At 44.3% G+C, this 21,794-nt stretch overlaps 1 protein-coding gene across 1 annotated transcript; it reads left to right on the top strand.

Annotated features, from left to right (window-relative positions):
* Positions 1-1,284: 1,284 nt before the first annotated feature.
* On the top strand, positions 1,285-21,457 carry LOC142574741 (glutathione S-transferase 1-1-like). Its single transcript, XM_075683762.1, has 5 exons — positions 1,285-1,566; positions 14,763-14,821; positions 15,728-15,869; positions 17,625-17,795; positions 21,320-21,457. Exons 1-5 carry the CDS (start codon positions 1,426-1,428, stop codon positions 21,455-21,457), a joined length of 651 nt encoding a protein of 216 aa, XP_075539877.1. The 5' UTR covers positions 1,285-1,425.
* The last annotated feature ends 337 nt before the right edge of the window (positions 21,458-21,794 follow it).

Here is a 21,794-nt window from a genome sequence, read left to right as displayed (position 1 = left end):
AATACTATAACAAAAAGCGCAGCGATCATGTGCACAATATAGTTCAAATGCAATAAATAAGTTCAGCAAAATCCGTTTCCACTAAGGAAGGAGAAGGGAACATGGCTATGCTTTAAAATTTCTGACTTGAACATGTATGTGTTACGCAGAACAGGAAAAATACATAATAAGCAAGATGGAAGTTTTGTGCATAAAACGCGTTCAGCAAGGTGGGAAATCTGCGACGTTTCCTTTGTTATCCATAATTTGTACCTTTGTGGCACAGGTCAATTCTCATAGTGACGTATGCTATGGGTTATGGTGCTCCTCTAAGGCTTGCAAAAGCGGATAAAAGCGTTTTGTTTTAGTTGTTTTATAAAGACGTGAAATAACTGATAAGAAATGAATAATGACTGTCACATCGAGAAGTTTTTGAATATTGTTTGAGGACGCCCAGCGCCCAGCGCAAATAAGGCAGCATCTTTTTTTCTGTGTAACAAAGATGGTTAGCATTAGGTTAGGTGAGTGACGTTAGGCATTCAAGGCGTCGAGTTTCGTCAAGTTGTGGTAGCTGGAGCTGCCAACTAAATGCAAAAGAAAGTAAAAACGCATGGTGTCAGTCGCCCAAAGAGTCACAAATGTGCGATCACAAGGTTGATACGAAACACGCATGCACTTGTCGAAACGCGGGTAGTTCTTGTTCATAGAACACTGCAAACATTCACAATATTCTGCGTACTGTACGTGATTTAATTCTTCATGTACACATCTGTATATCTTGGCCGGGCTAAGTAATAAGTAAAGAGGCAACTGCGCGTCCTTTGCTTTTGCTTCAGTGCTTACGTGTGCGGCCGGAGTCAGCACAAGACGCCTTTGAATAATCCGTGAATTGTTCCAATAAAGTGAGCAGATTGTACGTCAAACCCACAGTATATTCATTCGAATGATGCTGTACCTTAGTGAAAAAAAAATGAGAAAGAAATCTTTCATTTATTTAGAGGCACAAATTCCTACCGGTTAAGCACAAATGTTGGTCCATGTGTCGGAAACGCGCTTGAGGGTATGACCTATCTCCGGATGTATGAATGTGCGCCTGTCTTAATAAAAAAGAAATGTTCGCCTGCCGCACTGGATTGAGAGCACGGCAAACAGGGACGAATCAACTGGGGCGTCGTCGGGTCGACAACTGGCGCAGGGCTCCCTCAGCGGAAGTCAGCCCTGGTCACGCCACTCTCTACTGCAGAATATTCCACAGGTTTTCAGTGCCTTTCCAGGTCTCACTTTCCAGCCGACGATAACGTTTACGCTCACGTTACGGCAGATTAGGGAGTTTTGTCAACTGCTCTCCCTATCGGAGACTGTTCTCACACGGCTTTTTGCGAGTAAAGAATAGTTAGTTAGAAGAATAGTTACGGCGGTGACACTGACGAAAAGTCGAGGACGACAATGACGATCGAGCTGTATGCGATTGTGACGAGGGAACCTTGCTTCTTCATCAGGATGCTGGCCAAGCATATAGGCATTGACGTCAAGCTGAAGGCTCTAGATTACGGCAAGCAGGAACACCTGTCTGCCGAATACGCCAAGGTGAGTGTTTATCTAAAAGAAGCCACCTGTAGTAAATTTCACTGAGCAAAAAGAAAATGTAAGAGCGTTCTTTAAATGCCCGCGTCTTACTGAAAAACAGTGCGAAAGAAACATCACTGGTCAAATTCGTCGATTACGATCTCTTCAGTCACAACCGCTAGAGCAATGTCGTGGAGATGCAAGTGGCTGAGATGCTAAATCAGAAGCGGACGGCGACCAACTTTCAGAGAATACGTGTGGGCAAGCCGACGTAAATCAGGTACAACGACACACATTGTTTCAAGTCGGAATGAATTATAAAGACGTTATCCAACTCTAACTATGAGCCTGATTAAATCTCCTGCAGCACGAAGGCCTCTCCCGGTAACTTGCAGTGGGGCCGGATTATTTAACACTCCATAACACGTTTCATCTGCGACCAAAGCCATTCGGTGTCACGGACGACTTGTAAAGGCTCTGCAACTTGTTCGCCAGACCTGCAAATGCAATGCAGCCTTGTGATCACCCGCCGAAATGAGATGAGGCTTTATGTCTTTTTACAGTTTGGTTACTGAAACGCTAAAAATTTTCACGCACTGCAGCTTGTAAACACTTTTCAAATATTTCACTTTTACTTTCTTTACTCATTTCGTTCCCCCAAAATACTAGTCTGTCTAAAAGAGGGAGCAGAGTCAGGCAGGCGAAGACTTTCACGCAAAAATGAATGCACCTAAAAAAAACAATCAAACAGCAACCCTGGTTAAGCCTTCTTTCAGGATATTTAGTTACAAAAGTAAAGTACGTGACAACTGCAAGTCATTACTCTATAGTTGTAGCGAAACGGTTTGGAGAAGGCCGCTTGATCAAGCTGCATGAAGTAGTTGCTTTTGCAAATGATGACGTCAACGTCAAAACAGTTGTCGCCGTGGAAAAAAAAATAACCAGGCCTGCGCGGCACAAGCAACAGATTCACAGCGTAAGCTGGAGGACCGGCTGCATGGGCTCCAATTTCGGCAGCACGCACCGGAGTCTTCGCTGCGAACTATGTTTGGGTCGTTTTAACGAGAACGAACTGAACTGTCTGTCTGGCGACGACGGCGAGCTGCGGCTATTGCTGCTCTCTGCAGAGAAGTGTTCGGAGTCCCAAATTCCCGGGTCACAGCCACGCGCGTAGCTCTATGATTCGCTCTTTCAGCAGTGGTTCGTACATCGCAAAGAGGCGCCAAAACGTTTAGTGAACAGTAACCACAGGTCTGGACACTAGGCGGGGCACATGTCACATCCCGTGACACGTGGTACCATGCGATGCAAGAGCGACGCGATGTGAGAACTGGTGGAATACAACGCAACTGCAATGCAAAGCTGGAACGCATTGACGCTACGAAGCGCGCATGCCACATCGCGTGACAATTGGCACGATACGATGCTGGTGCTGCTGCTGATGATGATGATGATTTATTGGCATCCCATTTGATATGGGGCGGCGGCAAACATTTCATCCAGCCTTTCGATTTATTCAGGTATGCTACAGATCCTTTTCGTTCTAATATTTTTGTATACATCTCCTTCATTTCATTTTTGTTCCTCAAAACTTCTCTATCTGCCTTTTACTGCTACCTAAGCAACTTCTACATGGCGTGCCACCTGGTACAATAACATGCCACAGCAATCCAACGTGTGCAAGTATCGGCGCTACGCGCGTCTCAGATCGCGTGACTGCTCGCGCGCCAGGACGAGTCTATATGGCTCGTTTTCGCAGCAGATAGTATATGCTGGCATGACTCTATAATGGGGTAGCTGACTTCCGTGCAGAGGGCCCAGTTTTGATCCCACCGAGAACTCTTTTCTCTTTTTCTCTCTCTCATTCCTGCCCATAGCTGCGACGGACGCCGGTGGCGGCGGAAAACATCGGCAACTAAATGATCCCGTAATAGCTATTGGAATGAGTTGACACCAGCTTACCCTGTAAATTACAGAACGTGATTTGGCTTGAAGTGCCTTTGAAATGTATTCGGCTTCAATTGAAGAGTATTTTGACGCGTCCATATTTATTTCACAGCCAACTCGTGGAGTGCCACTATTGGTTTTCTTTTTCTATACTTCGATGGCGTCCAAGGTGCAACTGAGCTGTAACAGTCATAGAAGGCCGTGCATCAATTTTCATAACCACCTGAATGAAAGGGCTTTGTTAAACGGCAAACAAGGGTGGATGTGGGATGGCTATTTTTCTTGCGCGATCATGTGAGAAAGAGCAAGACTTTTCGGCAATTTTTTCGATAACTAGAGCATTTCTCAAGAGCACGTGCCTTGCAATGACAATTGTAAGGTAGTTTTAGCGAGCGCGGCCGAACAAATGCAGAGTATTCTTAAGAACGGAAAAGTCTGCCACTTAGATTGCGCATACAAGTCCTGACCTTTTCTTTCTCGAAGTTTTTACAGGCATGTAAATGTCTGATTACTTATACACGCTTCAAAGTTAGCGGCGGAAAACTACAGAGAACTACTTTAAGGGAGTTGTTAGGGTCGCACTCGCGTGCTTTCACGTACGTGGCCCTCATGCATCAGGATGAAGGCGACAATCGCCTCCCTCAATTTGCATTGTGCCAACACTTTGATTTTAGTCTCAGAGGGCACGTCGACGCATTTGGGTATTACGTGACGCTCACAAAGTGCCGCTACATTAGCGCGCATAGTAAAGCTGCTCGATAGCGCGCTCCTTCGAACCAGTTGCCAATTTATATTTCGCAGAGCAGTTAGCTCTGGAGAAACGATATGGCGCTCTCGGCGGAACACCGCACGTTGCCACAGCGAAAGCGCACGAACACGAAACCATTACCATTTGTGCACAGCTAGCGTGCAGCTGTCGGAAATGCAGCAGGGTGTTCACTAACGCACTGTGCTCCATTCAAGTTGCAAAATGTGAATCGATAGAGGCAAGGCGTGTGCAGTAGCTGGCTGCAAAAATAGTGACTGATATATTGCGTAACAGTGAATCTGTGCTGCCAAGTCGAAGGATCGATGCCACATAAGGACTTCCTGTGTTGCCGAGCCTTCTCGATGAACGGCTCTCATTGACGATTGAAAAAAAATTCGCTCTTCGTCAGCTTTGTATCGGCCACCTCCAAAGAAAGGACTTCAACTTCGGCAAGAGTGAATGCTGCTCGTCACACAGTTATAAAGTGAGTAGCGCTGCTTCCTGGCTTACTAAGTACTCCCATCGTATCGCCCACGTATCAAGAACATGTGAATGGGCGCACTTTTTATTCAATGCGCTGAAGCCCGCGTTAAGGCTTACATATATGGTACACAAATGTTTGAAGCTGAACCTGTCGTGACGGTCCACAGGGTAAGCGAATGACGAGTGACTAACGATAGCACGTCTTTGCTACAAGCTATAACAAAGTACAGAACATCTACGTTCCAAATCTTGTGTGCGCGGCAAGAACAAACCTACAACAACTGAGCACACCCACGAGTAATTAGGCAAAAAATGAACAACGAAAGTGTGATCGCACCAAAGAAGCTTACTGAGTAAGAAACATGACAAGCCGTTGTTTGAAACTGTTTGCCAATAAAGAACGTAAAGCAAAGCACACCCGTCAAGACTTAATTCGTAAGCGGAAAGACTGTACAACTTGGAATATCTTTCTAGCCCCGCTTCTAGTACCAACAGCTCAGTATACGCTGGTCGCGCCGTTTGGACAAGCCGTGATGAGCTCCGAAAGTGCTTACATCTCCTCTGTAGCCGCGACGAAAGCTTCGTGTCGTCCGCCCAATCACCGTCTACGATAGCCACCGAAACAGATGTTTGATGAGCGACACTGGCAACATGCACATCCATCCTAAATGCGAACTCAACGGAGGCAGCTGAAGAAAAGAATGGATGCGTCACCACGTGAACAAACAGGGAGGCGCTCAGGGCTCCTCTTTGCCATCAGCGCCGCTACATGGATGGATGGATGGATAGATGTTATGAGCGTCCCCTTTGGAATGGGGCGGTGGGTTGCGCCACGAAGCTCTTGCTATTATGCTGCCTAATGTCTTACCTAGGTTAAAAAAGGGAAAAAAAGAAAAAAAAGACATTGTGAACTCCCACAACCAAATTTGCTACGTCCTACAGTGCGCAGGAAGTAGCGCCATCTATGTGCACTCAGCATGCTGGCTTGAGCGAGCTCTCCGTGTTTCAAGCCAGGAGGTATACGCTCGGCGACAATTTTTGGTCATTGTTTTATTGCCTCACGTAGTTTATGTAGTTATGTAGTATGACATGGCACCTTTGAATTGGAAAACAGTTTATTTATTTATTTATTTATTTATTTATTTATTTATTTATTTATTTATTTATTTATTTAAAGATACCTTACAGACCCCTGGAGGCCTTGTGTAAGGAGGGGACAGTGCACTCAAATGTTATACAATAATTAGAATAAATATGTGAATACATATACAAAAATAGAAATGTGTAAGAAATGCGCTAACACGCTGTAATCTGGTGTTAAAAATTGCACAAAAGACAAATCGAATGCTTTTGAATGCGAGAAGTCAGTGAACAAGAAACTTTCACAAAGTAAAATATAACCAATAGAATTACAGAGCGAGCGGGATAATATTTTGCTGTAATAAAACAGTATTTGAGGGGTAGTAGCCCAATAGTAATGGTAAACTCAAGAAAAAAAATAACACGTTAGGTTACATAGAGTTTGAAAAATGCGTTGCTAGAAGATGCCGGAATTTTTGCTGGTTACTCTCATAAGCGATCGCGTTAGGAACATTGTTCCAAAGGCGAATGGTTCTTGGAAAAGCGGAGTAGTTAAATGAATTAGTCTTTCCGTAAATGCCCATGAAATTGAACTGATTGTACAGCTGGTGTGACCTGTAATGAGGAGTTTGAAGAGCCACGAATGATGGTGCTGTACTATGGACATATTTATGAAATAATGATAGGAGGGCTATATCACGACGATGATGCAAGGGCTGTAGTGAGAGGTCGAGTTTAATTTGTGTTATGCTTTTGTTATAGTCACAGAAACGTTAAATAAAACGCGCAGCCCCGTTCTGGATAGATTCGAGTTTTTCTATCAAGTATTTCTGATGGGGAGACCAGACGGAATTCGGCATATTTAAGCTGAGGTCGAACGAATGTTAGATAGGCTAGTTTCATCATCATCATCATCATCATCATCATCATCATCATCATCATCATCATCATCGTCGTCATCCTGGTTACGCCCACTGCAGGGCAAAGGCCTCTCCCATACTTCTCCAACTACCCCGGTCATGTACTAATTGTGGCCATGCTGTCCTCGCCCACCTAACTTTCTGCCGCCCTCTGCTGCGCTTCCCTTCCCTTGGAATCCATTCCGTAACTCTTAATGACCATCTGTTATCTTCCCTCCTCATTACGTGTGCTGCCCATGCCCCCATTTCTTTTTCTTGATTTCAACTAAGATATCATTAACTCGCGTTGTTTCCCTCACCCAATCTGCTCTTTTCTTATCCCTTAACGTTACACCTATCATCCTTCTTTCCATAGCTCGTTGCGTCGTCCTCAATTTAAGTAGAACCCTTTTCATAAGCCTCCACGTTTCTGCCCCGTACGTGAGTACTGGTAAGACACAGCTGTTATAAACTTTTCTCTTGAGGAATAATGAGGGACACACGCTGTGAATAGCATTGGAGAGATCGTATCTCCCTTCCTGACGCCTTTGTTTATTGGGATTTTGTTGCTTTCTTTATGGAGGACTACGGTGGCTGTGGGGCCGCTATAGATATTTTTCAGTAATTTTACATACGACTCGTCTACACCCTGATTCCGCAATGCCTCCATGACTGCTGAGGTTTCGACTGAATCAAACGCTTTCTCGTAATCAATGAAAGCTATATATAATGGTTGGTTATATTCCGCACATTTTTCTATCACCTGATTGATAGTGTGAATATGGTCTATTGTTGAGCAGCCTTTAGGAAATCCCGCCTGGTCCTTTGGTTGACTAAATTCTAAGGTGTTCCTGATTCTATTTGCAATTACCTTAGTAAATACTTTGTAGGCAACGGACAGTAAGCTGATCGGTCTATAATTTTTCAAGTCTTTGGCGTCCCCTTTCTTATGGATTAGGATTATGTTAGCGTTTTTCAAAGATTCCGGTACGCTCGAAGTCATGAGGCATTGCGTGTATAGGGTGGCTAGTTGACCAATGTCTTTCGTATAATTATGCAACTTGCGTCTTATGTACCCTAATGATCCTGAAGGAATGGCGCATATGTATTCAATATGTGTTGACCACACAAGAGTCGAAGTTAGGTAAACACCAAGATATTTATATTGAGTATCATGCAAAATAGTGATGTTATTTATGTGATAAGAAGCATAGACTTAGTGTTCTTGCGGCTAAAAGAGATAATCTTACATTTAGAAACGTTAAGCTTCATTAGCCAAGTCTTACACCAAAGAGAAATAAGTTCCAGATCTTTTTGGAGGACTGCATCATCATCGGCAAATTTCATGGAAGCATAAAGAATGCATTCGTCTGCAAAAATGCGCACGTGTGAGGAAATGTTAATGGGTAAGTCATTAATGTATATCAGAAATAGTAATGGCCCAAGAAAGCTGCCTTGTGATACACCTCAAGTAACGTGCGAAAAAGGAGACCAAAAATTATTAACTGCCGTGAACTGCTGACGATTAGAAAGGAAATTTCGAATCCATGTTATTGTAAGAGAATCTAATTTAAGAGCAGATAATTTCAAAATAAAACGGCAATGTGCTACGAGGTCAAACGCTTTTGAGACGTCTAGAAAAGCCCAATCAGTTTGGAGATCCTCTTCCAGGTTAGCATGCAAATCAGTTGTTAATTGATCGTATTGTATTGATTGTGTTGAATTGAATCAATTGTGTGCGACATATGCATGTATGTATGTTTTATTTCCACAAAAACTAAATACAGCCTTGCAGGGGTAAAGTGGGGGAAAAAGCTGCTCATAGCAGCTTGACCAGCCCCAAATACCCGTAATACAAAAAAGGAGCAGCAGAGCGGAAATACAGTTTTCCCAAGTATTTACAAATTCAAGCACTACAATATAACATCCATACGCATCGCAAATAAAAAAAAAGAAAAGAAAAGAACAATAAAAGCACGATGTGAGCAAGCAAGCAAATAACGCACAATATCTCACTGCCCTTGATAAGCATATAGGCATTGTACAACTCACATATGAGAGAAAAAATAAAAAATATCAGTAGGTGATCGACTTGGAATATCCATTTTACTAACAATAAGATAATTTATTAACCGAAGTAGCCTGGAGCACAGCATTTGTGATCCATAGTTCGTGCGCAATTTTGGTACGTGCCAGTTCACTGGCTTTCTTGTACTGCATGGAGTTTCGTGTAGCTTCAGGTTAGCCATAAAAGTAATGTAGTTCATTTTTTTTCAATGAAGTGAGTTAAGCCGACATTGCGGGATTTTCTGCAGGTGTTAAGGCGGATGGAGCAACCAGCGCGATGTGTGCACGGGTGTTTGAGCGTACAAGCAAGCCTCGAATATCAGTTATGCATTTCTGAAAATTTGTTTCATCACTGTGACCTCACTGCAGCATTCTTACTGTAATTCTAAGCGGTTGTTTAGCAGCAATGAATAGTTAAGAAACGCAAGACGATCCTATCAGCGCAAGGACCATTCTGCGGTGGAATAAGTTGTGCTGCTTACTTTGACAAGAGTTGAAACTGTTATCTTTTGATGCACTGCGTGACTGCTTCTTTTGTTCGACGAGGTTTACGCCCACGAATAAGATAGTTTTGGTTACTAAAAACAGCGTACCATACTAGTCGAGCGACTGGTTGCCGACTGCCGGTGTGTCCCAAGCAGTGGTAGAAACTGGGTTATAGATGTAGTAGTTTTGGTTTATATAGCTCATTGTCCGAGAATGCGACACGCCCATGCTAGGTCTTAGTGCGGCGTCAGTCAGTCTCCATTTTCTCGCGAAAGAAATAAAAGCCAATTTCCTTTATTTAGGTCCTGTTCGTACGCTCCTTTACGAAGAAATCACCCGTTTTATGGAAATCGTGCACTCACAAATAACCCTGGCATTCTTTTTATGCCGCCACCCTTAGATATCAGTGCTTCACAGGAGGAAGAGGCAATGCCGAACCACAAAGAATACATGTATCATGCTCGTTTACCAACCGCAGTGATCGCTGTATTGAGCCATGCCACCGGCCCGATACAGGAGGCTAACGGAGACATAGCACAGCGAGACTTGAAATTTGTGATAACGATGCCGGTGGCTGTCGCAAATATTTTGTAGCCATTTGCGCTTAGATTTGCTGGGATTGTATTGGGTTTTCCGTACACAAGCATTCTTGCTTTATTTTATACACTAAGCGAAGGAATAGTCCAGACCTTCTAATTCAGGCTCGGAATTCGGAGACGCTGCTGCTCTTCGCCGGTTGAAAGGGAATGCAGCCAAAACAGCGCACAACGCACACACACCGCGGCTGATGATGAGCGTCACATGTTTGCGCATCGAAGAGAAATTTCCGCATACTGCAGTTACCGCACAACGGAAAGGCTGCACAAACGTACTTCGGTGCCCTCGTATGAACTTACATCAAGTAAGTTACCCGAATAACGAGGTAAAACATCTCCAAATTCAATGAATGTCCGCCATATAGATATTTTCATCGGGCAAGGAGGAAAGGGCGAGTGGCGAGCGTTTCTTCCTCTCTGGCTGCGCAGCGCTGCTTGAAAGTGTTGCCGTCGCGCGCTGTGGAACAATTTTGGTAGGATCATGGCCAGGTAGGCCGGATCGGCCATGACCGGCCGCATCGCAGCCGGCGTAACAGCTAATATATGAGCCTATACTAATTTCTACTTGCTGTGAGCTTAGTATGAGGAAATGGGAAAGGCGGAAACAATGGCAGCAAAATATGGCAGCTTGTGAGCGTTGGTTGTTCGTTCTTAAGTAACGGAGTACGTCTGTTATGATAGGGAGTTATTAGTGGTGAAAAAGATCATGCATCCTGGGAAGGCACCAACCGGATGCATTGCACAGGAGCGACAACGTGATTTCGTGGTGCTTAGCCAGGGTCTCGCGTATGCAGATGTACCTTGACTCCGATGGCGTTCTGCGCATTCCCGTCCCCACCCTTTCTCTTCGCCTGGATGCTTTTGCCAGATATCGAAAAGTCTCACACTAACAGTGCTTTCAGTTTACTTTAATTGTGCAATGGACCAAACGCGCAAGGAATGGCATTCTTTCTGTGTGTGTCTGAGCTAAATGTTTAGCCGGGGAAGCAGCGAATTCACAAGTGTGACGACGACTGTGCATAGCTCGAACGACGTCTCGCCCCTCCGGTATCGCGAAATTTTTTAACGGTGACCCTATTTGGGTGAGTGTTTCTGTATGGTGAGGACGCAGTTGATGAAACAAATAAACGAAGTGCCGCGGTGTCGATGTATGGCTTCGCTGATGCGAAGCAGATCTACGCCCCGGGGCTATAGCAGAGTTCTCGCCGTCGATGCAGATGGCATCGTGCTTTCTACAGGGTATTTGCTGCAAAAGTTCTATGGTCTTATACTCCACGGTTAGAAAACAGTTGTAAAATAGTAATTGCAATTCTGCTCGAGTAAATGCCGCATCTACGCTACCATGACTATATTACTTTTTAGAGTGTGGCTGAGATCAGTATCTCCCAGAAATGCAAAGAGCGTCTTGTTCGGGCGCAGTAAACTATCCCCGTTGCCTTAAGGTACGTACAGTGCGGTGCCCTGTCAAAGTGAACATGTGGTTGTAGAGAACGTGCGAAAGTTTTATACTGGCAAGTGTCCAATTGCCGGGTTTTGCAGCAGATGGATTGTGGTTTGTGGTCCTGGAACCTTTTTACACTCCCATGGAAGCGCTGAGTAGCTGCAGCAAGCATTTCCAGCAAGATCGCAAGCAACATGAAAGTCGCATGCTGGGTTGTTTCGTTCAAAGGGGTCCTGAACCACACCTCGCGCTTGGTGAAAAAAAAACTAGCTAGGGTTCAACGTGTCTTGACCTTAGTTATACGAGCGAAAGCTCTGTTAAGCAAGATTAGACACGGTTGTTCAGTGCTTCTTCCCGGCGAGCTGTATCGGCAGGGTGCTCGGACTCAGCCTGGCGAGAGCTGACGCGCTCGCACCGGCCTGTGCGTCATCCTTGGCGGGACGGCGACCAAACGCTGCCGAATAAGTTCTTAACCCTCGCCTAGTGACGTGGTACAACAGCGGAGAGGCTCGAGCGAGCGCAGCTGCGACGGCTCTCCGCAGCGGGTTGCGTGACATGACGTCACACCTTAACAATTGCGCCATATTGCGCGCCAGCGCCTGAAGGTCAAACGCGCGCCGAGATAGACATTTGGGAGTTGTTACTCAAGCTTCCGCAGTAAAAACAGTCTGCGGACAGCATGCGCTTCTGTGAACAGCTCAGCCAAGTTTTGCTGCCGTAGGTGACGCGTACAGCTGGCAAGCGGAGCGCGAAGTCACCGTTCTCTCAAGGGCTCTTTTCAAGGAAACTTACTCCTCATTATGTTCTGTGGGCTTTATTTCTGGGCTAATAGCTGATGTCAATCAAGAAGGGTGTTTGTATGAGTGCGCTTCTTCCTACTCTTACTGCGTATATTTTTTGACAAAGTTCAATGAATAGGCTGAAGTATGCGGAAATAGGCTTTCGAATTTCGATAATTTTTACGTACTTACAAAAGAAGCCGAATATCGTCTGCTCATGTTCACTCGGCCACGGAAACCCGCGTAGGAATTTGGCCACCCTGCTTATCGGTGTCGTAGCCTGCTGGTCTCGCTAATACGGACCAGTTTCGAGCGCTGAACTTGCCTCGAACCTCACGAAACTTTTGGTTCACCAAGCGTACGCGTGTCAGCGCGCGCTGACTACTGGCCGCTTCTGGTTAGACACCTTGGTTGACTTCATCATCAGCCTGGCTTTGCCCACTGCAAGGCAAATGCCTCTCCCATACTTCTCCAACTACCCCAATCATAGACTAATTGTGGCCATGTTGTCCCTGCAAACTTCTTAGTCTCATCCGCCCAACTAACTTTCTGGCGCCCCTTGCTACGCCTCCCTTCTCTTGGCGTCCAGTCCATTACCCTTAATTACCGTGGGTTATCTTCCCTCTGCCCATACCCATTTTCTTTTTTTTTATTTCTTTTTTTCTTGGTAGACTTATAGCGCAATAAAAATGCGGAAGTTTGCTGTGGCAACTATCTTTCGGTCTAGCTGGTGAAGGACAAAGCCGGTTCCAACGATGTACCATGGCCAGACTGAAGTATATGAGTTCGAGCAGGCTCTAAGCCCTGTTGTGCTTAAGGCAAACTCTGCGCATTCGCACTGCACTTGCATGTAGCTGCACATCATCTAGTAGCGTAAATACCACTGCCGCCACGATGTGCTGCCACGAGTCCACTGGCTAAGCGCACTGCGGCTCGATGAGGACAACCTCGTTTGGCTTACGCTTGGCTTGACGCACCGTAGGCGCCAAAAGAGGAAGTAGTGGCGTCTACGCTAATATCAGAAAACGAACTTGAACTGCGCGCCGCTGTAACATGTAGAAGGCGAGGTTTTATGGGCACGCCCCGCTCCTCGTTAGCCTTTGTAGTGCACGGCATTGAAGAACGGAAGCACAGCGAAGAGCGTGTTTGATTGCCAATAACACCACGCGTGCTGAACTCATTGAAGTATACTTTACAGCAAAATATTTCTCAAACAGCCGATTTTAACTTCAAATACATCTCCTCAATGATAAAAAGTGGTTCAACGTTCTTCAAGGCCGCTTTCAGGCTCGGACCACACGCAGCACCGGCTGCCTGCCGCAGGCGTGCGTTCGTCCAAAAACTGAAAACGTCGCACACTTGGGTACAAATTTCGATTTACACTGCCTGGTGTAGTGGGAAAGATTGCAATGTTGGCACACTGGTGCAGAAATTCGGAGTTACACTGCATGCGCGAAGCCCGTGTATATCGAAATTTGCACACCGGTGTGAAATATGCGCCATTTTTCCCCCGATCGCACGGGTTCGACAGGCGGGTGGTGCGGCGTGCGCCTTGAGCATCAATCGGCGTTTAACAGGGTACCACAGTGCACATGCTACAACTCTCAGCAGCGAGAATTAGGGCTGCTTAAGTTAGGCTAGCTGTCGATATGAATGAAGATATGTATCATAATTATCAGTGTCACTATGAGTGAGAGTGAGTACGCGTGACTGCGAGTAAATGTGGACGGATCACTGGAGGCGACAGTGAGTGTTATGAGCGCTGGTCCAGTTGAATGAGCCTCTGTTCGAGCTTTCACACTTAACCGTAGAAAACAGCTTCATTCTGAGGTCCACAGTGTGCGACATGGTTCCTTGTGGGTGTGAGGCCCTGCTGGATCCCGTTGAGGATCTTGGATGAGATCCCGGACTTCCCCAAAGACATTTTTATATATTATCCCCATTAGTAGTACTCGTCCCTTTGTGTTTCCCCACCTTTACCATCTTGTTATATAAGCATAGAACAAGCGCGAACCATCCTCTCTATTCGCTGCCTGTCTGTGTAACTGGAACAAATGGGAAGGCGAATATTGGAAGTCCTTTGATATAGTCAAGTTGATATAGTTAAGGAACCGTTGATATACGTGTTCAACTACATATTAGAAACATATGTATCAAAGAGATTTAAAATTATGACCATTCAGGTAAGAAAAAAAAAGAACAAGATAGTTTACGAGAGCAGTAAGCTTTGTGTATTTCAGAAGTTCCTAAAGTTTACGTGAAGGTTACATCAGGAGAATCGAAGCAGTAAGCATAATTAAACGGTTAAACGCAAACAATGTGACTACTGCCTTGCTTCACACATCGTAATTCCATCAATTGAACTGATTGACTTGAAAAGACGAATTTTACGCGAAGGAAAAATTATAAAAAGGGAGCGAAAAGCTTTTTCGTGACATTTTACTCACTTGCTTCTGGACATTTGTTTCAATCGCAACTTCCAAAGCGATCACTCCTAAAGATATATGTATGCCGTTCGTCTAGTGTAATTTAACGTAATGTGTTTCTTAGTTAATGCGGGAGGTTTTTCTTGAATGCAACTGCCTCAGTGCGACTAACAGCACTCAAGAAAGTAAAACACGAGCTGCTGGTGGCTTTGCGGAGGTGGAAACTTACTGGAACGACGTGCATGCTTTTGCCTTCTTTTTTCAGATAAGCCCTTTGCACAAGGTTCCAGCAATCAACGATGATGGCTTTATTTTGTACGAAAGGTGAGTTACCACTGGAAACATTCAACTGCTTAACTTTCTTGTAGTTTCATTGTAAATAAATTTGAAAGAAGCAAAAGTATTTTGCGGACACACTTGTTGATGTAAGGCGGAGGACGAAGCTTTTTAACCATCAAGAAAACTACATCTCCTAAAATGTAATGACAACATATCATTCTTACCATTACTAAAGTTCTGTCTAAGCTTCCCACAATTAGATGGTACTAGTTCGTATCTACTTTAGATCGAGTGTAATGAGAGAAAATAAAGCTTGTTCATAATTTACGAACTTGTTTGATTGCTAACTATCTGAATCCTTTAATAACATCATAGGAATACCTTTTCAGAGCAAGGAACGCAAACTTTATGGGGATGATTAGTCAAAAAAACTACCTGGTTAAACCGACCGTCTCTAATTCCGTGCGCTGGTGATCATAAAACACTACCTCCATGATCCAGAAAGGGGCTGACAGATGGAATATCACACTGCAGTATAAAGTTTGTAAACAGAGATATGGTGCCTCAGAAAGGCTGGCCAACATTTAGATAGGAGGGCCTATCTTCGTCATACACGGCCTCGTCATCCTCGGCATGTTAGTTATAAAGGGTCAGTGCAGTGACATCACGTGCATTCGTCGTCGGTGGCGGCTGGATATGAAGAAACTTCAGAGGTAATGAGCGATGTCACCCGACATCTGTGAGCACCGTTCCCAAGACGAGGGGACAATTTATTTTGTTGGTGCATCTTTATGTTTTCGCGTTTTTGTTTCTGCCGGGGTGATCACTGATAAGCATTTGGAGAAAAGAGGGTGCACGTAAACAACTTTGGGAGATTAAGAATGACGTCGTCTTTAGCGAACCTAGTTGCTGACCGGTAGAGTTTCCTCTTCTGCCCCACCCGTTTTTCAGCACTGCCATCTGCTACTACTTGCTGAACAAGTATGCTCCGGCGTCGCCGCTCTATCCGAGGGAGGTCGAGAAGCGCGCTCGTGTGGATCAGATCTTGTGCACTGTGGCCAGCTTTGTGCAGCCAGTTGCTTCATCCTACATCGTGAGTGACGAGGTGTACAGACTAAGCGAGACTGCATTATGTATGTGCGAGCGAAAGGAATGAGGTGGATCTGTATACTGCTCCGTTTTTTGTTAGTCACAATTAACCATTAACAAAACTATAACGCCAGATGAAAGAAAAGAGAAACTAAGTATCTTTATTTCAAATGTAGATATAATAAGGCAAGTGGAAATGTCATGCCGAGGAGGATGAAAAATGCATGAAGAGATAACTTCCTGCTAGTGGGAGCCGATCTCACATGTCCTGCAAACGCGTCCCGTGCTGTGCTTTACGAGTTAACCTACCGCGGCAGCTGTCGCCCCGCCCGCTTACTTGTGTATCTGCGTAACGTTAATTTATTTTTTAATATTTTGTTGCTTTCTTATCTCAATTGCCACCAATTCATTTAGAATCGGTCCAGGGTTTACCTGAGAAAAGCAATTTTGCGTATTACATGTATTTGAATAGGCCGCGTCAGAGTTGGGCCTGAGCAAAAGTTTCCTCTGAATTATGTTCCATTGTGCGAGGATTGTGACTGCTTTAGCATTTCGGAACCCTCGGAGGCCTTCATTATTTTCGATCTCATGAAGTGCATTTTGTGTGTTACGCCATGACTAGAGCACGAAAATAAAGACGAGCCATTGACATCGGAAGTACACATAACAAGAAATTTGTATGGCCATTACTGCCGCTGACGGGCCTCGCCGCTGCATTCGCAGCACGACGGCATAGACTCGCAATCTAGCCACTGATACCACATTTATATATAGTCACGTAGACACAAATGTTGCGTTCCTTTGGAAACGGTGTATCGCAAAATTGATTTTCTGCTCTTCGCGGCACCGTCTCACAAGCCCGGATGAAGATTTGCTAAAGAAATACTTTGGAAATTTTCTGAAACCATGGTGCATTTGCAGCAGTATTATTGCAGGGAAGTACAATAATGAATTCGTGTTGGGACTGGTTACGTCGAAATAGGTTGGAACATATCGTTAGATGCTGTCCCAATAATGTGATCGGTTCAAGTGATCGGTTCAGTGCATGTGAGGTGGTGCAAGGAGACAAAACTTCCTTGCATATTAACGAAACGCGTTAATGATGTCCTCTATGAAAAGCTCATGGATAACACAGCAAGACAATAAGGCAAACGGATTGCGCGTAGCTCATTTGCAAGGGAAATATTTATTGCAGAATCCCACACACATTAATAACCCTCGCTGTTTTTCGTCTCGTTTTCGTCTGGTACCGGCCGTTAGATTCGCCTCTCCAGAATGGTGACACACAAAAAGCCCAAAATATTAACCTCGTTAATTACGCTAAATTCTTGAATGTTCAGTGGCGAATCACTGAAAGGCGGTCCGCATAAACAAACGCCTTCGTATAGTGACCCGTTTGATAAAATACGCCACACAATGGAGCATTGGGAGGCGCACCTAACCAACTCAGACCTGGCGGGACAACAGCTCTTCATAAAACAGGTCACGCAAGCCGCCGAGGCCGGTAAGGCCATGAACTAAACGGCGTCCGAACATTCAATGACCTTTTAAACAATAAAAGTTGAACTCCCTCTCTCTCGTATTCCGACCCAACGAAGAAAGCGCTTCTTTGATGTGGTACGAGCAAAAAAATTGTATTTTGCGCTCACAGTTATAGAAAAAAAAGAAATAACCACTGGAATTTTATTATAGATGTCGGATAAAGGCCGCATTCCTTTTAAAACGCTCATGCGACTTTCTTTTTTGCTGCCCTTCACAGCGAGGCAGTATCGTCAAGCGGAAAAAACTGACAGGAGACGACCTAAGAACGTTCGAGGCGACCGTCCTTTGTCCCTTGGAACAGCTGGTCGGCGATAAAACGTTCGCTGTCGGTAACGCGCTTACAGTGGCTGACATCCGGCTTGTCTCCATCATGGCATGTTTCGTGCCCGTGAGTATACGACATGGCGCAACCGCCATCATACCGGCTTTCCGCCCAGTGCAGCATGTGCCATGAAGGATGAAGGGAAATGTTATATCTTTCAATGTGCTCTTTTAATGGAAAGCATTCCTGTCCAATAGGGCACAGTTTTTGTGGTGTGTCTGGCATAGGGCCTCTTTCGAGAATAACAGACTAAAAAACAAAGCAAACGCAGTTTGGATAGTCATCTTTCATGACTTTTACCCAAATTAAAAAGCGTTGTGCCCCGAAAGAAAGTGCGTACAAAGGCAAAATTAACCGTGCCTTCAATGGGCCTCTTGATAAGAAGCTGCATTGCATCAAATTCAGGGCTTTCTTGCTTTATAATAAACGTTGCAATTGTAATAGTTCGAGAGTGCGCTCGAGTGCGTTGCCGCTCTGCTTGGCTTCCTTCCATAACGCTCTGAATATGCACATTGCGATCGCTCTGAATTAGACGGCTGCGAATTTCTACCAATGCCAAGCGCGACGGGGCATGTGTGATTACTTATATCTATATGAATAATTACAACAATCCCATACAAAACCAAGCATGCTTTGCATTAGTACATGTCAATTGCACTTTATTCTCACATTCTCTTGATGGTGCTCATTTCTCACGATATGTAGCTTCCTTTCACATAGCCGATTGAAGCTAGTGAAAAGTGACACTGTCGGCTGCTTGGTTGTAGTGAGCAAGAAATAATTACTGATTTTGTTGTAGTGATAAAGAGGTTTCCTCCACAGTATGGCACTCGTTCACGTCACAACGTGCTATAGCGCCTCTAGCAGGTTATATTTGAGGGCAAGAAATTTGAGAGAACTTGTACGACTAATTCCCTTGCTTATTCTTTAGCTACTGCTATTTACAATCGCACAAAAAGAACTACCGAAAGAGTGAAAGGCTCGCGTATGACTTCGCACTTTTGAATTATTCAGCAAACAGAACCAGCGTCAAAGAATAGCGCTACAATTAAAACTAAAAGTAGCAACAATGTGTATCGAAGCAGGAGGACACAAGTAGAGCTTAATGCACAGCTTCAGCTCAGCTAGCAAAAATTTACAGCGAGGCCCACGTAGCGATATTTGCAGGTGGCCAAAGGTGTTGTCTGTGGGCAAATGCAGAACATAAAAGCAACTTCAAAAGTGTTTATAGAAAATGGAGGCTGCACGCTAGCCATGGTAATACACCGGGCCGTTTATGTTAAGCCAGTGCACTCACTCTGTGCAAGGGTAAGTTGTAATACCATTACTGCGGAATACTCGCAATTTCAGCAAAAGTTGCACGAAAAACTTCTGAGAGCTGAGAGGCCTTTGTGGAATATTATAGGGGAAAGTCAAGCTAGCCAAGAGTGTTTAGAGAAAGAAAACTAAAAAAAAATCAGGTTGTAATTTGACCCAAAATCTCAGACGCTGCCATCTATAACGGTCACAGTATTGCACTGAGCATGGTTCGGAATGTCGTGCGCAAAGTCATACAAAAAAAAAAAAGAATGATGCGCCTCACGACAATTCGCTGTGCCACACGTTGATTTATCTTTCTGTCTGTCTGCTTAAGCTTTTAGGCTAAATTTTTATCTTCGGTTCCATCCAAACGAAGCACCATTTTATCACTGGAGCTGCAGAAAGGTTAGTTCGTGTGCTGTGTCGAGGCGCGACCTGATCTGCTCAGCGTGTAGGTACGGGGAAATCGCAAACCTCTGATGTACCTGCGATCTGGAAACCCGGTAATGCTTCTAACCATGACAGTTTTATTTGAGTATTATAATTAATGCTCCTGACACGCTCAAAAGCGCGAATTGTATGAAAGAATTCCCATCGCGGCACTAGTCTCACCAGGTATAACCAATCAGTTTGTACGAATATTCGAAGTTTCGGAGTGAAATTGAATCTTAATTGCTATCAAATGCGTATACTTGTGACAAATTTACTATTAGAAAGTTTTCATGTATTGGTTCCTGCTTGAATGTAAGGAATAACAACATTTAATGAAGTCTCTCGGGGGAAGAATCGTTACGAGGGAGAACTATTACGAACCATTTTACTATAGAAGAGCCGTGGCTGCAACACAGATAACTAATTTATGAGAACAAGCAGAAGGTGGAAATACTGGTGAAGAATCGGCAGTCACTAAATAAGCGTGTCTTGCATTTAGGCAGCCGCAAGTCTGTCGTCGCACTGTCGTCTCACTGTCATCACTGTCGTCAATGTAACTGTGCAAAAGTTTTTGAAAATGTGGCGATTATTGGCAAGGGAGACGAAAAACGAAAATACTTGAGTCGCTTTACTTCAGTGTACGAGAGCAAGGAAAATGCGTTACTGTATCTCCCATGTCTGTGAGCGATAGAGAGATAGCTTTACTAAGAGGCTGAGCTTTAAAGATAAGAACGTATAAAGTCGGAATAGAGAGGGCAAAACGGTGTATTTATAGATACAAAGAATGCTGAACCTTGCTCAGGGCATTGAGCATGTGTTCGAAGTTTTATGTTCGAAGGTTGATCCGTTTTTTCAAAAGATATGTCATTCGCTACTCCAGAGTTGTAGTTTTCTTTTATTTCCGTCACGTTCCCGTCTCAATATTTTCTCCTGGTTTTCTGAAGTTTCAATATGAACCAACTGTCCCAGCAAGCAGCATTTATATTGCCTCGATTTCGGCGAAGCAGCCAATTGCTTGATGAGTCTCACCATGATTACATTACATAAGCGGTGGTGTATGTCTTTCGATGAACAAAATATTTTAGGTTCATCTTGTGAAATTCTGTTCCCTCATTTGAGCACGGGCATTGCCATTGTGCACCAGATAACCAAAAGCAGTTTCAGTAGTTTCTCAGCAAAGTTTCTCAGTTTAGCGGACGCCTAGTTGTAAAGGTGGTTACGTGCATGTACTAAAAACAAGACTTTTTTTTACTAAAGATAATATATGCAATATAATTAGCATCGATTAATTTAGCCGTAAGAAAGTATTAACTTCTGGATTCGAAGATTGAAGGTCGTTCTTTTCAATGTTTGTATTCGATTTAATTAGGAAATTTCACTATTAATACACCCCTAAAACAACTTTGAATGCGTTTGAGCTCGTTTGCTCGCACTTGCAATCATGAACATTCTGTATTTACGTGGTGTGCTGGTGACGCCCGGTATGCTAAGAAAGCTTCTGCTAGCAGCCATGCGAATCACAGCCGCAACATACGCGCGCATGGATATTTGAGAAGATATAGCTTCCCATTTGTGAACAGTTCGGAGTGAGAGACATTGGGAATGCTTTTCCTGAATGTTAGAAAACATCGTAATATAAAGGCGCACTTTCATATCTCTACAAGGGAAAAGAAATGTCCATAAAACCACGAACTATCTCAACATTTGAAATTAAGTTTCGTTTTTATTTACCCCTGTGGATCATTTACACGTGGTCTCATATGTTGCTCGGACACCGAACAACCCACTTCACTAACTGTGTTTTCCAGGTGGATATGTAAATGATGCAACTAAACAATGCCAATGTCCCTACATTTCAGCTTCCTGTCGTGGACAAGTCTAGGTTCAGCAAGTTGGTTTCCTATTACGAGCGAATACAAGCCCTGGTTCCAAGTTTCCACGAGGCATGCGGCTGGATGCTTGAACAGCGGACTAAGGAGTGGGAAACATATGAATAAACTGCATGGCGCCACGAAACCACTGCATTGGTTGCGGTGCTACTATTCGACCAATCCTGTCCTTTTGGAAAGATTGCTTTTGGCTTCAATGAAAAATAAAAAGCACAGGAACTGAGCAGCTTACTTAAAACGTTAACGTCTGGTTCATCAGCATAGACTTAAAGAGTACCGTTATAGAAGTATCTGAAATTTCTTGTTCCCGTGTATATGTGAGTGCAATGAGGTGGCCAAGATTATGGGCCATTAATGGGCGTCTCTTGTGTGCCGGGAAGCATTTTCTCTTGTAGTCGTGAGCAACATGACAAGGAATGCCGAACTCGTTTTTAAAGAAATGATT

Source organism: Dermacentor variabilis, chromosome 3, assembly GCF_050947875.1.
Source record: "Dermacentor variabilis isolate Ectoservices chromosome 3, ASM5094787v1, whole genome shotgun sequence".
Classification (NCBI taxonomy): Eukaryota; Metazoa; Arthropoda; class Arachnida; order Ixodida; family Ixodidae; genus Dermacentor; species Dermacentor variabilis.
The sequence above is the reverse complement of the archived record's forward strand: the minus strand, read 5'-3'. Positions and strand labels throughout refer to the sequence as shown.